This window comes from Numenius arquata, chromosome 10 (assembly GCF_964106895.1).
Source record: "Numenius arquata chromosome 10, bNumArq3.hap1.1, whole genome shotgun sequence".
Lineage (NCBI taxonomy): Eukaryota > Metazoa > Chordata > Aves > Charadriiformes > Scolopacidae > Numenius > Numenius arquata.
The window spans coordinates 12,231,565-12,255,940 of NC_133585.1; the positions used below are offsets into that span (position 1 = coordinate 12,231,565).

Consider the following 24,376-nt stretch of genomic DNA (forward strand, 5'->3'; position numbering starts at 1 on the left):
CCCCTTGAAACAGGAGCCTCCATACAGAAGCAGAAGTTTTACTGAAGTTCTGAGGTGCTGACCTGCCAAACTGTGCTACTCGGTGCCACCCAAAACACAAAGAGCTTGAGGAACGTTTTCTGCTGCAATGATTTTACAGCAAATTTTATGGGGTTTAAGCACATGTTCTTAAAGAACGTTCCTGTTTAGACCATTCCTCTTTCAGTAACTGCAATAATTTAGTTGAAGAGAATCAGTTGCATTAACTTCTGCCTTTAACACCCCATAAAGTAATTTCCCTGTTCTGCAGCTCTACCACACAGTGCAGCAGGACATCTCTGCCTTCGAAAAGGGAAATAAAGAAGTGCAGCACACTGACAGCGGCACAGCACGCGCAGCTGGAGGGTGAAGCCAGATGCCAAGGCTGACAGCGGCTCCTCTCGGAGACAGCAATGGTCCCAAAGCGGAGCATGAAATTATAGAACAGTCGTCATTGTAGGCGTCAGGGAAATTCATGCAGCTCCTGGGGGAATCACCAGTTGCTTCAAGCCCTGCCGCTGGAATCGGGCTGTTTTCTCTTTGTCCTTGCCAGCCCGGGTGCACGGCCCTCCCTCCCGCGTGTCCCCTCTGACGTCTGTCCTTGGTCTCCTTCCAGGCAGGCCGTGACCTGGCACTCGGTCCCACAGCTGCCTGCCAGATCCGTCCCCAGCCTTCCTCCAGAGCTCATCCTGCCCGTGGCCCGAGGCCGACCTCGCAGCCACCAACCCGCCCAAGGAGCCGAGCGGGGCGGCAGTGGGTTGTGCTTCAGTCCAAGGCTCTGCTTCCCTGCAGGGGATCTTCAAAGCTCTCGCGCTGTATTTACTTGCCTTGTGTCTTTGCTTATTGTGTCGAGCTACCTCAATGCCAGAGATAAACTAAATATTTTTGAACGCTCAAACAAACATTTTTGTATATAGATTGTACACAAATGTTTTAATAACTTTTTCCTGCACCCCACGCTCAGCCTTTTTCCTTCCTCTAGTTTAATGATTTCTTATTTCTGCAAATTTTTTAGTATTGCAGTCTATTTGTCTACCCCAGATATAGTCTATCCCGCTTTACATGAAAGAGAAGTACAGAATACGCCTAATTCCACACACATCTTTCATTTAAAGAGGTTCCCAGAAAGGTTTTCTGTAGCTTCTCCGGGAAGTTGGACGCAAAAGCAGAACTTCCTCCTGGAAGCAACAGGCTGCAGTGAGAATACAGCCTTTGAGAATAAGGGTCCCACCAGAGACGTGAACAAATCTTTTACTTGTCGCGGTCCAAACCTGTCAGTGCAAAAAAAATAACAACAGATGTTTTACCTAAAGAAGTGTCATCCCTGAGTAAAGGGACAGAGAAAAGGGACAGATTTAACTTGTGATAACAGGAATGCTCTCTCTTCTGCAATAGGGGTTACCAGCAATTGTAGAGGGAAATACCTTTACCTGTGTGTTACTCCATCATGTAGGCAACCTACTTCGTCAGCAACCTCTTCCAAGACATCGATGTTTGTGTCACTGAAAAATGGTCGTAAAGGCTGTGTGTCCCTGTAATGAGACTCACCGAGGCCAGGAGCGTGGCTTTGCTTCAGTGCCTGGTGTAATTCTCCCTGCGGCCTTTGGCTGAAAATACCCTCTGCCACAGCACACAATACAGCAGCGGTTTGTTGATCCTGGACTTGGTGGCTCCTACTACTTGAAGTACTGAGGAAGGAGATAAGTATTAAACGTAAATCCTTAGTCAGGTTCTACATACACCACACAGTCGTTTTTTGAATAACTGCCTGGTGCACTTGGGATGTTAAAAATGCTGTAAATTTAAGAAATCGGAACATCAATAGAAAAAAAGTTTCCCATGCAAGCATAGAGCTCAATGCTAAAATTTCAGAGGCCTATGGTTTCCTGAAGAGCTGGGTTTTGGGGTTAAAACCCCCCCATGCCTCTGAGCCTGCAACTGACTGGCTTTTGGGAAGAGGCAGCCACTTTGCGTTTGGTGGCTTGGAGGACAGTTCAGGCACAGGCTAATGGAGAGCAGTTAGTGTTTGATAACTGGGCATGAAACTAAAGTTGAGTTGATTGTAAGACATTATCTCTGAAAAATTATTTATTCCCAGGGACTCACTCTGCATTTTAATTAGAAAGCAAACCAAAAGGACTTGATCCTGCACAGTGTGTTTCTCCAGATCATTCATTACCTCCTGCTTGTTATGGCAGACTTGAGGAGATGAGCTTAAACTAGGTGAGGTTATTATTAATCATCTTCAGCAAAAGACAATTGGCTTCTGCGATGCTGGAAAGGTGGGAAATGATACAGGAAAAAGCTGGTGTCTGGTACAGGGTAGGAGCCTCCAAATTTAATATCCCCTATAGAGAGAAGTACTTTATTTCACTGTGCTGTGTTCTGGCTCAAGGGTTTGCTCGCATTTAAGTGGAGAAGTGGGTTGATGAACAACAGGCATCACACAAACAGGTCTCTTTCTTTCTGCTTTCTCAGAAACGCTTTTCTCATCTTTTCCCAAGATCCTTTTTAAGAGAGCAGCTACCGCAGCATGGCACCAAATTAACCCCTAATTCTACTGTTAGAGTGAGGTCAATACTGAAAAAAGCATAAAGTTTAGCAAAGCCAGATCACTATGAAAACAGGGAAGAAATTACAACATAGCCCGTCACACCACAAATTCAAATTAATGTACAGGCGTTCCTAAAATTGGATTCTGTGAGGCAATGGCATTTGTAGGGTTTTCCAGACAACGTTGTTTTCCAGAACACAAGACAGCATTTAGTTTACCTTCACGGGGGAATCTCCGCTCAGCCCCAGTCTGGGGTGAAGCAGTTTGCAGCACAGCCAGGGCCAGGGTACACAAATTCCTTACGACCATTGCAGAAAGCAATCTGAGGAGACGAGAGGACTGGCTTTTTGTGCATGTGCCGTTACCGAGGGTGTTGTGTCTGTGGCAGGGGAAGGAGGAGAAGCACCAGCTCCTGCCGCTGCTGTCAGGGCAGTACGGTGCAGTTGGGATGGCAGCACCCAAGCCCAGTGCTCCCCGCACTGCAAAGAGCTGCCCTGCAGCAGCTGTGCGCCGGAAAGCACAAACGGAAGGGTATTTTGGCAAGGGTCGCTGTGCGTCTCTGCATTACAGTGAAAATTGTAGGATGTGAGCAGGGGAGCAGGAGCGGGTCTGTCCTGCCAGGCTGTGCACAGCCGCTGAGCGCCAGGTGGAGCTCGGAGATGTAATCCTGGCCCACAGGAGTTCACGGAAGTGCTTGACCCAGATTCTTTATGTTAGACTACCTTTAACACCATGGAGGACAAAATCTCTCCTTCATTACCCCACTGAGCCACACCACGGATGCTGGAGTTTCTTTTCTGCCTGTGGATGAGCAGGAGGTGGCTGGAGCGGGGTGGAGGTCTGCAGCGTCGTTTCCTCGCTTGTGCTTCCCCCCATTGTTTTCTAAGCTTCCTTCACATGTCGTCTGAGTGGCGTAGCCCGTAGTATATGGAAAGGCTGATAATAAGATACATGACATCTGTTTAGGTCACATATTAGATAGGATTAATGCTTCTAAAGATTTACAAGCTACAGCTTAGTACTCTGCTATCTGAAAACATCGGCCCTTGTACATGTGATGGCCGTCAGCTCAAGACCCAGCACCCTACAGCTTGGGAAAGATGGAAGCTGGACATCCAAGTGACCGTGGCAAAGGATACGCACCATTCCCTTCACTGACACAGGCCGGCAGTAAAAGCCACAAGCAACTGTGTGCCGAGCCTTGTGAAGGAGCTCCCCGAAGCAGCAGCGACTCCACAGCACTGGTTTTGCCAGGGGCAGGGGGTGCTGCCCCACAGAAAAGGGATGCACTCGTTCCAGCTTGCAGAGGGGAAAAAAGAGCACACCCATTTTTATACTGGGCGGACTTTTTGGCCACAAGTTTCCTTTTGAGCGAGAAAAGAAACAAAATTCTCACTAACCCACACAGCTTACCTGTCTCTTCCCCTTCATAAAGCACGTGGCTCTGTAGAGCTACCCGCTGCAGGAGGGCAGGGGGATGCCCGGGGCTGTAACATCCGCAGAAGGCACCAGGCTCCCTCCCTCAGCAGAGACGCAGCCCTTGCAGACGCGCAGCCCAGGCTCAGGGGCATCAGGGTCTCCTTATTTGCAGAGGGTCAGCTGGATCTTGTGATCTGTCTAAATAAACTAAGGCTTTGGAAAGAAACATAATAGGCACGTTGTGTTCTTCATTTCAGATCCGTAGTTCTGAGCAGAGGGAAAAGAAAGAAAACTTCAAAACCAAAACTCACTTCACTCTTAGAGTCCCCAAGTCCCCCGAAAGGGAATGACACAAGTGACTGACACAGCAAGTCCCAGCAAGTTATTTAACTGGTACCGCAGGAGTTGATTAGAATTACTTATTTCCAGCTCATAAACCCACATGCTGCCTCCTTCTCCCTTGCCAATTAACAGTATTACTTAGCACTAATAGATGGCTTTCATTTTCAAGGGGCTTAAGAAGACAAATTAATCACCTCAACATGTCTGAAAGGAACAGATGGTAACGAAGTATTAACATTGCAATTTCACAGTTGGAAAAGCTCCTGAGCGAGGGGGCTAGCAGCGTCTGGGGGGCACCTGGCCCCGCTCCCTGCGTGGAGTCCTCGTCCGAGTCTCATCTCTGCTCCAGGATTCTGCTTTATCCCAACCTCCCCGCACATCGCTTTTCCTAAGAGAAACTACATGGGTTTTCTTACTCTTTAATGAGGAGTAACATCCAGAAGGTCTCTTACCTCAGCACGTCTTCAGACAGGTCATTACTGCTTTGGATTTAAAAGACTAAAGGTCTATCCAATAATGCAATTAGTGCAGCTTGCCATTATTTCTTACAGGCTATAAGCAGAGGAGTGATCAGGAAGAAATACATTCTCCCATCCGTGCAGTGGAGATGCTTATTTTTTTTTCCCCGAAACACAGTTGGGCACAGAACAGCTGATTGCTGTTCTCCAGCGAGTTCTCCCCACTCGCTCCCGCCTCGGCGGATTGTGGGCACAGAGCAGCGTTGCTCCAGCTGTGCAACACACAATTTCTTAAGCTACATCTGGAAGGATGATAAGCAGGGGCTCCTAAAGCAAAACCTGCATAGGAAGGGTGAGATCCGTGGCCATGCTTAGCAGAACCAGCTCAGGATCCAGCCTGCAGCAACTACTGGGTCTCTTCCAGCAGCACGAGGCCAAAGGCGAGTGGTCTGCAAACACCGCAGACTGAACTGGGGGTGAGAGAGCGCCCGCAGCACCCTCGTCACGAGGCTGCCAACTTCGGGGAGCCCCTCAGCTGCACACCCCCAGCCCCTGGGGCAGCAGGAGTCGCTGGGAAGTTTGTTACGGGGGCACAGAGTGAATTTGGTTAGGTGGCCTTCCCACCTGAGCCCCAGCCAGTAAGCAACCTGTCACTAACACAACTCTAGAAAGGCATTTCTCAAAACAAATTGACACTTTCAGGAGAAGATCAACAAATAAACGCAATGATTTTAAAACTAACTGATGTTACATTGACTAAGCAACTTCTTAGGTCTTTTGGTTTGTTTTTTTTTTTAAAGAATTGACTTAACTCTGGAAGTTTTTATTTAAAACACTGAGAGAATATCCTCTATTTCAGTATTTAACCCCACAGTCAAAGATTTGCACAGCTGTAATTTGAGATATAGCCAGTCAGTATCAAATGCCTGACAGGTTTTGGCCTCTCCTCCAGGAATGGTAACAGTAAATATAGTCACACATCTCCTTTGTTACCAGAGAAAGATAATAATTCAGAGTGAAATGAATTATTGTAGCTGTTTTGCAGAGCTATTTCATCAGCATACTGATATCAGGATCAATTCCCTTCAATCTGTGCTGAACCACTGACCTAAGCATCTCATCCCATTGTCAATCCTACAGCCATCTAATGATATAAACAATTCAGTCCTTCTAGAGACATTAGTCAGCATGTAGGGATGACATAACGTATCCAAAATACTGCATTACCAGGTGGCTGTTCCCATATTTCAAGGGAAAGAAGGAGCACTGAGGCCAATGGGTTCAGCTGTCAGTGTCCCAGTGCAGCCCTCGCTGAGGACTTGTGCGAGAGGCAACCCCGACTTCGCGAGCTATGAATGGTACCTGGGCATTCCAGCTGGGGAGCAGAGGCAGCCTGATGCCACGCAAAGGGGTGCAATGCAAGCTGGCTTTCAAATGGGCTCAAGAAAATAATACACCCAGATTTCACCCTAGCTTGACAAGCATCTGTGCATTGACCCGCTCAGTTACAAATCTAAAGTACATTCTGCTTCTACCTTAATGATATTTAAAAGTAGAATGTAATGGATTTGCATTTTGCTAAGTTACAAAACATTTAAAAATGGAGGTAGAGTTCTCACGTTTAGAAGAATAACACTTGAACAGAGCTCTAATATGAAGAATACTTAATATACAGCCTAACTGCATTTAAATAAAAAAAAGTAAAATTGAACCTAAATGCAAAGTGAATCCAAATTCCCTTTTTTAAGAGGTATCCTTCTTACAAATGAAACAATCAAAAAAATTACTTTATCCATGTAGTTAATATTCAGATAAGTATTTTGTTTGGGGTCCCCCTCCCAAATCTCTTATATTAATATGCTCTGCATTTTAATCCTTTCCAAAACCATAGGAAATCCTCAAACACAAACACTAATTTTGCTCCCAACCGTGACTCCAATTAGTATCCTAAAGACTCACAACGCCTGTAATAAGTGAGCAGCTGTTTTTCTTGATTAGCAAATCATGGGTGTCCTTTCCCCTTGTTTGTCATTTGTTTTTCCCATCCAGGAATGATAATCAGGGTTTATTATTGTAATAGCAAATCCATACCATGCAGAAACACCGTAGGTAATTCACACTAGAGCTGTATGAAATCTAAGAGTTTTCCCAGCTTTTATAGTATACAACACCCAAAGCACTCAAGGCACTTGGCTGTATTTTTCCAGTCCCTTCCGCAAACTATCTCTTTCTGACCAGTTTGATATCTGTCCTATTTTATCATCTTCCAAGAGTTGGGAGCTTTTTTTTTGGAGGAGTGCTTGGGATGGGAAGGAGAATCAAGGTTATTCCACATGTCAAGTAGCCTAAAAGTATGGATTGTGATGGTCACAGTTGCTATTTTAGAGCTTTAGCTTAACTGTTCAAGTCTTTAATTCTCCTGCACGCCTGAGGACAAGCTAGCAGACAACATGAAGTTTTAGGCCATTAAAATTCTCTAAGCATAATATTTGAAGAAAGGCAGAAATCAATGTTTGGTACTCCTCATGATACTCTGGCCCATAAAATAAGCCTGTATAGAAACTGTCTAGCTAAACGCTAACAGCGGAAGTGACTTTTAGTCACTCATTACTTCTTTGCTTCTAGTAAAGCTTTAATAAAAGGAACTTTTAACATCTAGGGTCATTATCAAAACTTGAATGCTCACAGCTTTAGAGGCATCCTGAGTAAGGTGTCATATTCCAGCCGTTTCAGACTTGGTTTGTGTAACAGTCGTTTTGAGTTCAGGCTTTATTGAGGCCAAAGTCCCAGGGCCTGAATGAAGCCTCCTGAACTCACTTTGAGTTTCACAGGACCCAGCTCTCTAATTCCACTTTTTCCAGGGATGAAGATTTGATCTTGAACTACTCTATGTTTTTAAATTAATGCATCACAGTACATTCTGTCCAGCAGGTCCTATATTTAAGGATTTTCTAGCTGAATTTTTAAAACTGTCCTAAGCACATACAGGTGTCAGGTGTACATGATGTAGAGAGCCTGCCAACTTATTGGTTTAGGAAGCTGGGACAAAAACCAAACCAAAACAACAAAAGCACAATCACACACATTTAAAGAACGGATAATTCCACAGCAGTAACTTCTTCGACACTACAAGTTTTCCTTTGAGACAGAAATGAATGTTCCTCCTCTCTCTTCATCAAAAAATATTGCACATTCCTAGTTTCCTGAAGAATCTTAAACATTGACCAAAGGCCACATATGACACTGGAAACAATTGTCTCAGCTTCCTTGACAAACCTTTCACTTCAAGCAGGCCCTGCACTATGTCTGCACACAGTATCATAAAACGTTTCTCACTGGCAAATTGTTTGCAAAGTTGGTTTTGAGTGAAAAGAAACCTTTCAGCTGCGCACATGACCGAGGCGCTCAGAACACATAACCACAGCGCTGTACTTGGGTGAAGACACAAAGTCTCGTTTTCAGCAGACACTTGACGTCAGACGAGGCAGGGAACACAGGATGAGCAAAGGTTACGTGCAAACTGTCACCCGTGGTTTATGCAACAACAAAATGACCACTGTTCAGAATAGATGCACATAAGAAGAACACACTGGAAATCACTTTTAATGTAAGCAAAACAAAACTGCTCATGATTTGTAGGGTATGACAGTGTGACAGACTAATCTGAACAGCTTGTGTTTCATGTCTCTAACAAGCATTCAAGAAGTAATTCACATTACACGAGTCATCTTTGGTAATACTGTACATTGGTGTCAATCACTTGGTAAACACCAGTTCTGGATATTTAGAGTGTAATTCATTATAACTACAAACTAATTCCAAAGTTGCAGGAGCATCCTCCAACTGTACATCAACTTGCAAAGGGAAGAGTTCAGACTAGCGATATCAAAATTACTTCACAGAGTTATGTAGCAAAAGTTACAATTCTTTCTCATATAGCATTACACTAGTTTGTCGGTTAAGGTGGGTTTATAGTCAGCATTATTATAAATTAACAGCAAAGTCACTCCCAAAACAATTTAAGGGAGTAGGAGTGAAAGCTAAGAACTTGGATTAAAGCATCATTTTCTAACTTTCTTTTCTAACCCTAAATTATTAAAATACAGAAAAAAATCATCATTATTTTAAAAAGATGCATCATTTAGAAAAGAAGTCTCATTCCTTACAATATGATTTAAAACTAGCACAGAAGAATAAAACAGTGCTACATTATATACAGTCAGGAGCATTCAGATGGCGTGATGTAGGTACAACCTTACGTCCTCTGTTATATGGCCCAAGCACGGGTTTTTCTTTGCTTTGATGTGTATTTGATGGTCACTGAACTTTTCCCACTTACCCAGAAGTGGATTGTCCACATGTACTGCGTTAACACGTAAGAGTCAGAGTTTATTTACACTTTAAAAGCAGCACAGCTGTCCTACAGCTGTGCTCACTCCACTGCAGTACTGGAACGAGCACAGCAGCTCGGATATCTCAGGGAATGTATCATTGTTCTGAACGGCCTTTTTTTCCCCGTTTTATCAGAAGATGGCTCCTCGTTGCTTTTCCCAGCCAGCTCAGTAGGCTCTGTCTGGAATTGTTCTATTTGAATCTCGAGATGTTTTTGAATGGCTAATCCAAGGACTTCTGGATCCACAGATGCCCCGTACACTTCCCATGTCATTCCTTCATCATCCCATCTCACTTCACGTACCGGAGATTTGGGGGCCTCCAAGTCTTGCTCCAGGTTCACCTCTGGGAACACATGCGAGTGACCTTCTGCTGCAGCTGCTGGGCTTGTTGCCACAGATTTGCATTCCATGATTGGAAGAGTTTGTACCTCGGCATCTCTACGCTCAAGCGCTGGTTTCAGCCCTTTGGTTAAATCATTCATAGAGGTCATAGTCCACATATCCTTAGTTGCTGTTACCATGTCTGCACCTTGCTGGCTACTAAAGGCAACACAGGCAGCCTTTGTTTCTGGAGGGGCTCTCTCCTGCTGAGCACAGTGTTGAGCATGTTGCAGTTGTTCTCCAGGAATGCTGCAGCACTTCAGGACTCTCTTGGCATCCAGGCCGGATTCACTCACTGAAGACACCAGCTTAGGGTATGTCAGAATGTCTGAAGTAGAAGAGGAATGAAAATAGCCAGGTGCTGCCTGCTCTTTCCCTGTCTCGCTCATCGAGCATACCAACTGCGGAACAAGTTGTATAGATGGTATGGGCAAAGAATGGCAATAGGCAGGGATGGTGGCATCTACTTTCATACAAGGGTCCTGCCTTATATTACAGGGCCCTGCAGAATTGTTATGAACTGTCATCACCATGGGTGAGTATGCAGAGTTTGGAATATTTCCGTAAGTCAGACCACCATGAATAATCCCAGTGGATTGACTGAACATTGTCCTGTTTGAGAAACCATTTCCAGGCATCTGAGGTCCTAGAACAGCAGTGTGAAGTGTTCCGGGGTCTGTGTAAACAGTAGTGTTGCGTGGAATACCACCGCTGTCGAAGCTATTTGTGGGTACTTTTTGGTCTCTAGGTAGAACTGGAAGATGAGTCACAAGGTTTTGGTAGTGAGATGTATTTTCATTTGTTTCTGATCCGTATCTCTGTGTTTGGAAAGACATCCTAGTCACTGGTGGACCATGCCAGCAGCTGGAAGAGCTTAGGCTGGAGTGAGTAGCACTGGTTTCTATGTGAGTGACGTAAGTCTGCTGTCTGCAACTGCAAGTTAGGTCTGAGTGGCTTCTCTGAAGGGCAATTCCTGGTTCTTCCATTTCACACATGTTTTTCTGGTGTGCAATGCAGGCTGAAGAAACGTTCTCAACAGTGCTGCTCTTTACACACATCCTAGTGTCCCCCACTTCCCAGGATGCTGGGGACTGTTCAGTGGTAAGAAAATGGTTTGTAGTCTTGGTTCTGCTTTGTGAATTGCCATTGGGTGACTGATCGCTTATGGTTTGGACCACTGACCCCAGTCCCATCATCCCAGACTGCGAGAAGGACCATCCAGCACTCGGCACACTCCTGGCATCACTCTCATTTCCCGGGCTATAGCAGATGGTGCTACTGTGGCTTTTCTTCAGCTCCTGTTGGTTGCTTTGCCTTTCCTCTAAACTTGTTTGCCCAGTACAGGCCAGATTTGAGGAGCTCTTCGACAGGGAGTGACTGTTGACATTCAAGAGACCGTGACAAGTAGAACTTAGTGCATCCTGGTAGGAATGAGTGTGGAGCTGGTGGCTGTCAGCTGACATGGCAAAAAAAGAGATATCTGCAAGAAATGGTAGAGAAGAAAAAGAAGCAATTTAAGGAGGAAATATATGCACTGGAAACTGTAATCACTATTGACCTTCTGCCTGGGCTTCTTGCTTTTCACAGTTCACAAATACTTTTTGAAAAAGAACACTATACTGTAGTCTCTTTGTACTCAGACTGGCCAGTTTCCATTTTCAGTTTCCCCAAAGGGGTTTTTCTCTGAATTAGATTCAGGATTTATTGAAATTCTGGGTTTTTTTCCATTTCATAAAACACAAAGGGAAAAAAATTAATTGCTTTAAGAATAACAATCTCAACATTGCCAAGTATCATCTCCCCTGAATTTACTGGAGCCATTTTTAGGACATCCAGAGATGTCATATAACTTAAGCAAAGACAGAAGCATTTTTAAACAAGATAGCTTTATGTCATGGTGTTCATTAAGCCAATGAAGTTAACTGTATTGACAAAACAAAAAGCTGTTCAGTTTTTAGTGTCTTGGCATTGTCATTTCAGAAGTCATCCAATCACCGCTGGAGCTTCCAAACATTAACAAAGCCCCAACAACTGAACAAGTTCTCCCTTTTCCCCCTACCCTTCCTAACAAGCTTCTTTGGATTTCATTTCACAAGAAGATGATTGTTTTAGTCAACTATTTTCCCAGAGTCCACACAAGTGTACAGAAGATGTGGACAAAACTATTTTGATCACCTGTGGCAGAGGAGACATGACATTAAACCCAAGGAAAAGACCTCTACCAGGCCTGCGTGGAGTCAGTGCCAGTGTTCCCAGAACAATTAACGCTGGGCAGCATGGGGTGAAGATTCCCAGCTGGCCCACGACAGGGTCAGAGGGCTTTCTAGCTTGTGCTTACCACTGGCACGATAGGAATGGGCAGCAAAGAGGGATCCAGTGAAAGGCTGGAGGTGAAACGCCCCTAGGAACCACTGAGCTGGATGGAAAGTCTGCATCTCAGCACAGTCTCTTAAGGGAACATGCTTCAGTGCATGCTTTGGGCTTCTTGTGCCAGTCACATTCAGGAATCCACAAGTTCACACTGGCGGTGGAAGGTACATACTCACTGCACCAGAAGCAGGGTAAAAACGAAACAAGGAAATCTTTAACCAAAGTATTGTGGTGGTTCTGTCCTTTTTCCAGTGCACTCAGTCACCCCTATTGTTAGAAAACGCTTGTTTCTACTGCTTGGTATAGTATCCTGTATGTTGTTAACACTTATGTTAGCACTTCCACATCTAAGAGAAGCTGCAATTGAAGATTTTCAGTCTAACCAGATTCAGTGATCCATTTTTGTTGATTGAATCAGGTCTTCCACTGATTGACTACACACATTCCCTTGTTGTCACAGAGGTCTTGCAACATTTATATAACTAAGTTATGTCAATATGCTCATATATCTGTATCTATCTACACACACACATATAAATATATCTCTTTCCTGAAAGAGCCCATTCTGTTGAACAGAAAAATCTAGAGCATTTATTCATTGCTTCCAGGCCATGTACTGCAGGGTGATTTGTTGTGCATAAGTAAAGTGGATATAGTTCCCACTTCAGAGAACTTTCCCTCAGATGCACTCTCTACAATCTGCTTCCCTTGCAGGAAGACGAGGGGCAGCGAGCACAGGCTGGAACATGGGAGGTTCCATTTGGATATGAGGAGAAACTTCTTTATAGTGAGGGTGACAGAGCCCTGGAACAGGCTGCCCAGGGAGGTTGTGGAGTCCCCTTCTCCAGAGATTTTCAAGACTCGCCTGGATGCAATCCTGAGTAATGTGCTCTGGGCAACCCTGCTTTAGCAGGGGAGTTGGACTAGATGATCTCTAGAGGTCCCTTCCAACTCTGAGAATTCCGTGATTCTGTGACTCCTAAAGAAACCTGCACAATTTCTTGTGAACTCTAGCACTGAAATAAAAATTAATGTGTGGAATAAGAAAGGTATGTACACGTGGTGGACAAAAGCACTCAGTAAATGTAACAGGAAGGTTCACTCAAAACACCAAGAGACCAGTGGCTGCAAAGGCTCACATTCAACCCTCTCAGTGAGAGGCTTTTTAATATGTGATCCTTTTAATATGATATTTACAGGCTCAGAGTCATCTGTCAACATAACTGATAAAAAGCACACCTTTTGCCACAAACCAAGAGCTCCACTGCTGATCCAGACAGCTATCAGTGCTTATGCTTCTAAATCCATTTTCATTGTTAACTTTGGCAAGCTAATAGTTCAGGTTGCAATTTTCCCATCACCTGAAATCCCCTTGCATTGGCTGTTTTCCGTAATGGAATTAAATTGAGCAAGACAACATTAAAAAATAACAATATTTGCAATCACTTCTTCGAGAAGCTTTTCATTGTGGGCTGCGTAGTAGGGACTTGCGATTGGCAGCAATATCCTTCTAGCATTAGGGTTCACTCAAATTTGGACTGCATGCAGAGAAAAGGCAGTTTCCCCTCCTTCATATGTGCTTGTTCAGTGGGAAGGTTAAACTCATTACAGACTCTACCCACACCAAGCCTGCCCTGTACGCCACGCAGCCTCTCTGGCCTGTGAGACTCTGCGGGCTGGTGGCATCTAAGGACAACACAAAAGCATTTTTTCTTCCAGGAACGGAATTTCAGATTCCCAGGTTAGGGACACTGCTGAGTGCGGCCGCACTCAAAAGCAACCACTTCTTGCCAGGCAACACATCGATATACTTCTGTGTGTTTTTCAAAAACCATCACAAAATCTCACTCAACATTTAGCAGCAAGAACTGGGAAAGTGACAGTTTTAAAACATTTCACTCATCTCCTCCAGTGTGTTTCTATCCTGCAGCCACTTACACATATGGGTATAGTCTGCCACACAAAGTTCAAAGGAGTCAATAGGATTAAACACCAGAGCATAGCTGTCTGCAAGGTGAAGACCTTACATTTAATCTCTTTAAAAGGTAACACCTGCCAAGGCTCTCACACACATTGAGATGAAACAACATTTACTAATGGAAATCTTCAGTCACAAATATTGAGTCTCAGGTGAAAGGAAGCTTCAAACATAGAATCATAGAATGGTTAGAGTTGGAAGGGACCTTAAAGAGCATCAAGTTCCAGCCCCCCTGCCATGGTCATCTGCCACTAGACCAGGTTGCTCAAAGCCTGGTCTTGAACACTTCCAGGGATGGGGCATCCACAACTTCTCTGGGCAATGTGTTCCAGTGCCTCACCACCGTCACACTGAAGAATTTCTTCCTGATATCTAATCTAAATCTCCCCTCTTTCAGTTTAAAACCATTACCCCTCGTCCTATCACTCCAGTCCCTGATTCCTGGGGTACACAACAGTTCTCACATGTACATCCCTACAGAAGAGACACACACCAGAGACATGTCCCTTCCTAGGTGAGCTCATGCAGACTGCATCCAGCTGATGACTTCTGAGAAGGGGCAGGAAGTAGACGTGTCTGGGTGGTTACACCAGCACTTGTACCAGGGAGGGGCTGGGGACAGGTACCGAGAATGGGGTGACAAACTTTTTTAAAAGAAGAATTAAAAAAACCCAAACGCAACCAAAATATGGAACCTCTCTACTATAATTTCACAGTCATGCAATGCCATTGCATTTTGTGAATCAGCTAATCAGGAATGGATTACCCACGCGAAACATGGGTATAAACACAGCTGACTTGCTGCATACTTAGGGACCTGAAACAACTTTTTTACATATGCTGGGCAGAGAAGGCTACTTTGCTTAACTTTGCTTTCTAAAAAGTAAATACATAACTTATAGGTAAGCAATTTTATTCAAAAATACCTATTGTAGATTCTGAGTTATCTGAGCGATTTTCATTTGGAAAATCAAAGGAAATCTGCACCGGAATGCACAAACAAGAAAGCGTGAACTTTGAGGCAGATATCCTGCTATGAATATATAGAAAATTGTTAGACAAGCAGAGAAAGGATTAGGATAGAAATGGAATTAACATCCACTATTTTTGGCTTAGCTTCAGATAGCTTATGAGGGGATCTAGGCTGCTTTCACTAATTCCACTGGACTACTTTAAAACAACAAATGTGTATTTTGCTATGACTTATGATTAAAGTTGCGACCTATTTAATGCAGTAGTAAATTTAGACTCAGAATATTAAATAACACGTATGTTATCAATTGAAAGATGTTCACTGGTAAATTAACTATGATTCCAAAATTCTTCAGTATTTTCATAGTGGATGCTTGTACTTATCATAACAATTTTGACAAGAAACACAAGTGGAAATCAAGTGGAATAATTCCTTGCTATCAGGTCAATATGTAGAGCAAGCTTTCATGTAATATATAATACCACATGATATTTCAGTATGATTGTGTTTAGTTCCTGCATTATGTATTTGCTAGTGATTGTTTTCATCCCTGCATTGGCAGGCTTCACTAGAGTGATATGATAAACAAGACATCTGCAAAATAAATTAGCAGTTTTCCTAACGAGAATAGTGACACATGGTATGAACATAAGATAACTTAATACTGAAAAAATTCCAGCCATGCTTGCCTTCCCTCCAACAAGCAAAGAAAAAAACTACAAAAATGCCATAAAAGTAACTCAGCTGCTGGATCCTTTATGCCAGGAAAGGATTTTTTTCATTTTGAGTACTGTCTTGAGCAAAAATCTGCGCCACAACTTAGCACACTGTCTATGCTCTTTTGTAAGTACTCTGTTACTACAGTAACTAAATATATTGTGATGCAGTATGAATTGTCATACAAATTAAACAATACAAGTTGCAGAATTTGGGATGAGACAAAAAGAGATTTAATTTAAAATGTAATACTTTTTACTAGAAAAATACTTGCAATGCCAGAGAATCATTTCTCTAAATTTTCCACAGTTTATTTTTGTTTTATATAACTGTGATGTTCAACCTAAAAATCAACAGGATTTGTAATAGTGGTTGCAGGCTGTTTCACCCTTCTTCTTCACTTTACAGATCATACAATCAGAAAGAAATTTTTTTCTTCATACATTTAATTTTGTGCTTTCAAACCCAGCATCTGACTACAAAAAAAGTGATAAATCAGAGCGGATTTCAGAGGTGAGATCATTAATATGCAAGTGTGGAATTTGGAAGAGTTAGGTGATTTGATCCATACCGAAATTTTTGGATGATGATCGTTAATTTCAGGTACTGATCAGGACCCTCCGGGACGAGCACTAGCACCGTTTGAGAAGACAAGCAGCGTTAGGGGATTGCAAGGTCTTTGCCCAGAATTCACTCCTTCATTTGCATCATTCTGGCCCTGCTCTGCATCAGCTTTTGGTAACCTGTACAATAATCAGCTTCACGAGACAAACACAGAATTTCTGCAACAGCCCCAGACTCCAAGGCAAACACATGTATGTTTTATACAAGGAGAATAGTGTGATTTTAATTAACTTATGAGATTTACTTGAATAGGAGGCTGCTATATGTAGGTTCTTAACTCTATTTAATCTTATTATGATACCATGGTTATAAGTTTGAAAAGGCAAGAGCATTTTATGTTTAAAATGGCAGAACTTTAATTGCAACCTAAGAGGCAGCTGTCACTTAGCCATAAACACTGCTGACACCTGCCTTGTGACAGCACAGACACAAATAACTAAAGTTCTGCCTAAACAGCCAGGTTACCTTGGGTACCGGATGCAACGCAGCGTATACACACTGTGCTCTCTTCGGGTCTGGTGTTTTAAGCAATGTGTCTTCCTTATTGGCATCTACAAACGAACTTCTAAGATAGATGTTTACCATGGTAAAATGACAAAAAGGAGTATCTTATAATATGGTATTAATTTCTTTAAGAGCTGTATTCATTTTAAAGAGGCTTATACCACCAAAATTTAAAAAAAAAGTCGAGTATGGTCATATCTAAAATTTGTCCCTGCTTGCCCGCATTGAGAATTACTGGTAACTTGCACAAGATAAGAAAGATCTGTTTTGCACTTACACAAAGACTGACATGCTAGTTTTATGACACCTGAGGGCCTCTCCCTGACTACACTCCCCTGAAAGAAATACTCCATTAACAGTAATCACTAACATCTACTGTGGGATGGGGGGAGTCAAACCACTTGAAAGGCATTGGCAAAACAAGATTAGCCATGGTAAAAAGCTTAGAGATTCCAATGTCTGGGATTAGTTTTTTTATGGTTTTAATTGTTATTTTATTTTGTGAGGTATAAGGGAAAGGACGAAATACTGGAGTTAAAATAAGGGAAGAGGTATCACTCCTCAGGGAACTTCAAGGACTTTCTCTAAATTCTGTAAATACAGATATATCAATGCAACTAGATTAATACAGAATCAGGTTGAGACCCCAATTACTTAACCTTTAATCCATCGTCTTCCTTTAGGCTTTCCATTTTGGAATAGCATTAGAAGTTAACTATGCCTTGTTCAGTTCAATCTGCTCATGCCCTCTTTAAATATTTTGGGTCATCTTATAATATTTCCAAGTATCAGACGGATCTACAGGACAGACTGATCTGGGAGTCTACAAACACCATCAGATGCACACAACAGACAAGTGCGTACAGAGTATGTGAATGAATGGGATTCTTTTTTCAGTTCTGCAACACCAGAAGCACTGGTGACAGTGGTGCACATGATCACCATAATTCACTTGTAGGAAGAGGAGTACATTTGACAGGCTAGAAAACACAAGAGCAGAAGGGTTATGACACCCAGTGCTCAGCACAGCAAAAGCATAGATTGTGTGTGGTTTAAGTACCTATAAGCTGACTAATCACAGCTTTTCTTTCATTTCTGTTAATTATCACTTTGTCTATCAGGCTTGGCTTGAAATCTCCAGCCCTGACTCTGTCTTTTCCCCATCTGAAGCTGAGCACACTGGACAGACATCTCTCTGCATTGATTGGCAACAAGATGTAAAGGAAAGATTGCCCTTATTACTGAGCGTTAATGAACTTTAGCTATCTCCTTACTCAGGACCCAAGCAGAGATCTCTTCCCCCTAACACTGCAGTTACCATGGGTAGCCTGGTTACCAGTGACCTTACCACAGGATAATAAAATAGTTGCCTTGTCAGAAAGTGAATAGACTCAAACATTTGCCAATATATTCACCTCAAAGCAGAATGACAAGGCCACCGTGTCCACAATTACCCAAACAGCGTAAGACATGCAAGAGGATGAGCATTCGCTTTTAAGAAACAGCAGAGGCAGCTCACAGCCCTGGTAGAGTCTGAGTCAGGAAAGAAGAGCTGGGAACTCTAAATTCTAAAATAAAAAAGGCTAAAATGAGAGCGCCGTGAGAGAAGAGCCTGAGAAGGATGAACCAAAGGAGGCTATTTTAATGACAACTTTAAATTCCCAGAAAAGAGATTTCACACAGGGCTGTAAATAAATTATTGGGAAACCAGAGAGGGGTGCACTCTATCACAAGGGAGGCATGTGTTGGGATGTAGTCGTTACACCACCACATGATGCACTGTGCAACTATGCATCCTCTTCACCACCCTTCCTTATTTAATCATCTGTCCCAGAAACAACTTCAAAGATCTCTTAGAATTTTGATCTTTTTATAGGAGAAATTTATAAGCAAAACATTACTCCCACTATGTCTCCGTGTGCACATAGACCTACCTCAGTGTACAAGCTGCCCTACAATATACACGACAGAGCTAGAACAGGAGATATTGTTCAGTCATATTTGAGGCTCATTGTTAGTATTTGACAGCTCACTTCTTTAAAGCTCGTCTTTTCAGTCAGAAGACTTAAAACTTTTTTATTACAAATGAAATGTGCTGATATGGTCATATAATTAGTTATGTTCAGCAGCTGGGTCTTTAAAAAAACAAAATCCATCAAATATCATGACAGCAGGCAACACTGACCTAGAATCATGCTAACAGTGAACAGTGTGTGCCTACAGAAGTGGTACATTAATCTAATTGCCTTTCTGGTTTAAGTAGAACAAAATTATGCAAAATGAAACTGTTAATTCAGCTGCCTGGTTTATGCTGTTAAGAATTGCTGGCTGCTGATATCCACTGGCAGTACAAAAGTCTTGTGAGAAAAACATTTCATAATTTCTTTAGGGAGCTATCTGCATTTGGGTTTATTTCAGAGAGGCAGACACTAGGTGAACCTTTTCCTCTTCACAGCTGAGGATCAAATCCTATTCCATCACATGTATTGGAGGGCACAGTTTTGGTCTGGTATTGAACAACTCAGGGAAGTCCCTTGCCCAGAGAAGTTGTGGCTGCCCCATCCCTGGAAGTGTTCAAGGCCAGGCTGGATGGGGCTTTGAGCAACCTGCTCTAGTGGGAGGTGTCCCTGCCCATGGCAGGGGGGTTGGAACTCAATGATCTTTGAGGTCCCTTCCAACTCTAACCATTCTATGATTCTATGACTCATCCTCCTCAGAGCTCCCTTTTTGGGTCCGCTCTTTAGTCCTGAACAGACTATCTCCAAAGCAACCCATTGATCTGGAATTCTGCAAAAAAACCCCATTACCATAGCTTGCTCAGCAAAGCCCTACCCACCAGAGGCCCAAGCCTGCAAACTGGGTGAATCACAGCGGCCTGTGAAGCATCACGAACTTAAAAATCATACGGAAAATCAAAAGCCTGCTTGTGGCCTACTTGCAATCTCACAGCAAGGGAGTACAGCTACACATTAATGCAATCTTCTTGCAAGAGGCCAGCAGTTTGCACATCCAACAAATGCCACCCAAACTGGCTAAGCGGCTAAAATATCTGCTTGTAAATTCATGTGTTTTAGTAGAAAATACTCAAAGCATGATTTTTGCTGTTTGCTTGAAAGCTTAACAGAAACAGTTAGAGGGAAGATGTGGACTCAGCTTGGCTTAGCCTCTCTGCCCTGCGGGTATCCTGGCTTCAGCTTCAGGATTCAGCACTGTAGTTAGTTACTTCTGAGTAGGAGGGCAATGAGACACTCCACCCTGACAAACGAAAGTGCATCTGACACCTAAAGCTCTGTCACACAGTCTGTGCGAGTCGAAGGACAGTTAGTGTGTGTGTGTGTGTGTGTGTGCGCTCTGTGCTGACTGGAAGGAGGTGGCCAAAGGGCAGAGCTTGGCCTCCGTCTACTCACCCAGCCTCCCAGAAAAGCTCCCTCACTTGGCTCAGTGTGATGCCAATAGCAATTATAGCTTGATAACTGGTCAGGGTGGCAGACAAAGCAAGCTCAGATCTGCCTTAAAAGTACTGACTAGATATAGCTGCAAGTACAGCGGCTTCCATGTTTCACATGTCATCCTTAGTAGAAGGATGGCAATTTCTATAGCTGGTGACAAACAAAAGTAACAGTAATCTGAAGCTCTCCAAACATGTCTGTTTGGATAAAGAAAGACAATATTTACAGATTGAAAGATGCCCCACCCAAACAATCAAAAATGGTTCATTCTTCTTCTATATGTAGTAGTTAAATCTCTTTCCCGACTAAAAAACCCTGGCAACTTATCTAGCAAGACCTAGTAGTTTACCCTCATTTCTTGTTCCCTTATTTTTCCCTGTGATTGAACACTACAGAAGGGCTACAAAAAACTTTTAATTTTTTATTTAAATGACAGTATTTATGAACTGTACACAAAACACTGGAGAAAAGAAAGATTCAAAAAGGCAGCTACCTCCAGAATTTGCTCTCCACAGTGGCAGGGAGAAGACTGACTTCTAGATTACAAAAAATAATTGCTCAGTAATTAGAAAGAGGAAACAATTGCTTTCTAATTGTCTGTGCTCACTGACATACGGTATGACCTTGAGCAAGTCATTCACTTTGTGACTCAGTTTACTCGTCTGTGACTCAGGGATTAGATGCAGAAGCCCCTGATGTAGGTATTTAAAGGCTTAATTCATGATTGCAAAGCATTCTAAAATCCCAGAATGAAAGATATTAAATATAAGACATTGAGAAGAATGTATTCTGGCCCTTCTTTCCTATTATTTGTTTTGAAATAAATAAATAGAGCATCTCTACATGAAATTCTTGTTGTACTTGCAGAAAACACATCTTACCAGTAAAGTTCAGACACTATCCATGCCTCAGAAGCATCTGGTTAAAAAGCACCCCCTCCTCCAGCTTCTCAGCATCAGGTGAGGATGAGTAATCTTAAGGATTCCAAATACATAAAACTACTATTAATAGAATTTCTCAAATTAAGTGTCATATTTATATATTGTATATCATATGATATAATATGCATGCTAACAAGCTGCTTATTATATACACATGGTATATTAAGTAGCAATGATTTATTATATATTCATAGACTCATTATACCTTTATAAGCAGAGCTGTGACAACTGCAGACCACGTTGTCCTGCATTCACTTACAAGCTTTTATTTACTATGATGAACTTTTGCTGAAAATTTCTCTGGCAGAGAGATTTTGTGAAAAATCTAAGTCTTTGGTTCACAGTGCAAGCTCTCTTATATATTTCTTTAAGCTGGAAAAGAACTGGCAACCTCTATCCAGAGGGACAAGTGGTGCTACACACATATAGTTGAGTTTTGAAAAGGACTAAAAAGAAGACTATCTAATTGTGTTTCACAGCATTGCTAAAAATTGCCTTTGTCTGACTGCAGTATAAGCTAGCTTTGAAACTATTTAAACAAAGAATATGGGAGGAACTAGGAAAAATAAATTTCCTTTTCAAACTTGATAATTTGTCATAAATAACGGTTATTATGTCCAAGTGTGGTGTCTCTTTCTCAAAAAAGCAACTCTCCCAGTGATTCTGTGGTCTAATCAGACCTATGTGGGCAACTACTATCTAGAGTTTTCAGAAAAAAACATCTGAAAGGGATGAAAAGGAACATCTCTCTACTCTCTTAAAACTGAGAGAAGAAAAACATTAGAGCTTGGCTAGAGGAGAGCCCATGCTCCCAAGATGCTATCCAAAGCTTAAGGAGAAAAAAACCAAGACACAGTAAAGCAGCAGACTAAAGCTTGCAAATGTTCTGTCAAATCTAAGTACTAAAAGAACTTCCTCAAGAACTTATGTTTACACCCTGCTTTATGTAAACAAGCAAGTTTCCTCTTTTCTTGGTTAATCTCAACCACAAAATGAGTTGCAAAAGTCTCTACTTCCTTATTAACATTTAATGATGTCAGAAATACAAAATATTGAGATATAAATTTGGAACAAGAAGGCAATGCAGGGTTCCTGCCATCACCAGGGTAGAGGACGATCCCGCCTGTCTGACATGGACAGCTAGAGGATAACTCTTTAACCATCCACTGTTAACTGCTAGCAGCAAGATACTGATTATAAAGAATTAAGTCTCTGTGAGAGGAATTTTTTGCTTTTCAAACACTGGTTTGAACATATCTAAACCTAAGTAGACAAAACCCTAAGAAATCTGATCTGACCTCATAGCTGTTGCTGCTTTGAGCAAGAGGTTGGAATAGATGAGTTCCCAAGGTCCCTTCCAAATGGAATGATTCAATGATTATTTTTTTTATAGTTTTAATAATTTTGTGCTTTTAGCTGTCATTTCCAATGAAAAGCTTTCATATAGCTTCTCATCCTGAGCCTCAAAAGAGGCTGGAATGTGCAATAATTTTGCAATATTAAACCATTTGCTTAATTGGTTAGTGTAACCTGTACCTTTTACTGAAACGAGGTAAAACAGGAATGACTTTTGAAAGGAACCACAAAAGTGATCCCTGTATTCTACAGGCAATGGGATACATATGAAGGAGGCAACGAACTTCCAAAAGTTTCTTTCCAATCTGTTAGCAGCTTTCTTATTATTAAATCAACAAAAGGACTCCACTCCTTCCACAGTTTAGAGGCCACACAGAACCAATTAAAAATGCTAAAACAAGATGTATCTTTTTCCTTGATGACATTTCAAAATGTACTTATCCACCCTGTTCAGTCATAAACACCTAACTTTCCCAGCAGATCCTTTGCAGAAAGCAATAAAATAATTTTAAGTCTAATAAAAAATCCAGTTTAGAAGAGTTGGGGTGGCTTTGTGCATTCATCATCTCTCCAATTTCCATGTCAGGTTTGCTTAGTTTGAGCTGAAAAGGAAGTTGGATCTTTCAATTCAGCTCAGGTGAACTGCGTTCTGTCAGTCTTATGCGCTGTTGACTACAGTAAAGCTCTCCAAGTCAAATGAAGGTCTTACAACTGCTCAATCCCATTAACCTTCATTTGCACACTCAGGTGTGCCCTTGCTAAAGCTTAATTAGCAAATATTTTGCAGATGGAAAAATAGTCTTGCTCCTTTCTCCGTTTTATACTAAATCCACATTGCGTAAGAGTGAAGCCATAATTTCGGAAGACATACTACTTTAAAGATGCACAGAAGGATAGGCCAGTTTAAAGGTGATCTTTCTCATGATCTTTTTTTGGTGCAGAATGACGCTTGGATATAGCTCACGTGCTTAATGCTCACACTCAACACTGCACTAGCAAAAACCTGGCTGATGTCAACTTCATTTAGTCAGCCTGTCCCTATTCCCACGCTCTGAGTGTATATATACCTAAGCAGCCCCGAAGTGATTCGTTGTGGTTCCTGTTGCTAAAGATAATTTCTCTAAGTGTAAGTTGATTCTGAAGAACTTTAACACCTTTTGTAAAGGAAAGAGACCACCTTCTTCCCCACCATCCACTAAGGAATCAGAGGATACTCCCAAAGGACAGTTCTTAACATACATATGAACTATCAGCTGCATAGCTTTAGATTAATTCAGTAATTATTTTGCATCCATAAGAAATATTGCATCAAATGATCTTAACCAGAGAATGGCTCATTTAGTGTCTCTCAGTTCACTGCCTTCTCATTGTATCCCTCATGCAGATATTCCTGATGACTGTGCTCCAACATTTATTTTCATTTTCCCCCTCTTTTTGCTTTTACAGAAAAGTTCTCTCTCTCTTGCCCCTGAAACACCCCCCATCCCACCTTGAGATAAAAAAAAGACTATTAAGAGTTTGGATGATTCAGATCTTCCAGAATTTTAACAGCTCAAAAAGAAGTGTTTTCACATATGATACTGTATATGCATGCAGCTTTACAGTTTACACCAGTTAAAAACCTCTAATTACTGTTCAATGAAACTGCGAGAATTTACCAAAAGGGCAGTGCCCACAAACCCTATGGTGCTGCTCATGGTCACAGAGGAAAAAAAAATAAAATATAAAGAGTGCAAGGCTGACAAGGAAATTAAAGTGTAAGATCATTTGCAGTCTATGATTCATGCTATACTGTTGTTCTTGGCCCAGAATGGTTTGGGACTACAAGCAATAAAATATCACAATATCACACACATCTACCAAAGATACAAACGTTTGTCTCTTCTAGGAAGCAAAAG

At 42.1% G+C, this 24,376-nt stretch overlaps 1 protein-coding gene across 1 annotated transcript; it reads right to left on the minus strand.

Moving 5' to 3' along the window:
• Positions 1–9,223: 9,223 nt before the first annotated feature.
• On the minus strand, positions 9,224–11,029 carry GPRIN2 (G protein regulated inducer of neurite outgrowth 2). The gene has a single exon (XM_074155160.1). It carries the CDS (start codon positions 11,027–11,029, stop codon positions 9,224–9,226), a length of 1,806 nt encoding a protein of 601 aa, XP_074011261.1.
• Positions 11,030–24,376: the final 13,347 nt, after the last annotated feature.

Bases quoted from the DNA above. Each gene is read 5' to 3' on its own strand.
- GPRIN2 (XM_074155160.1), bottom strand. From the start codon at position 11,029: ATGTCAGCTGACAGCCACCAGCTCCACACTCATTCCTACCAGGATGCA.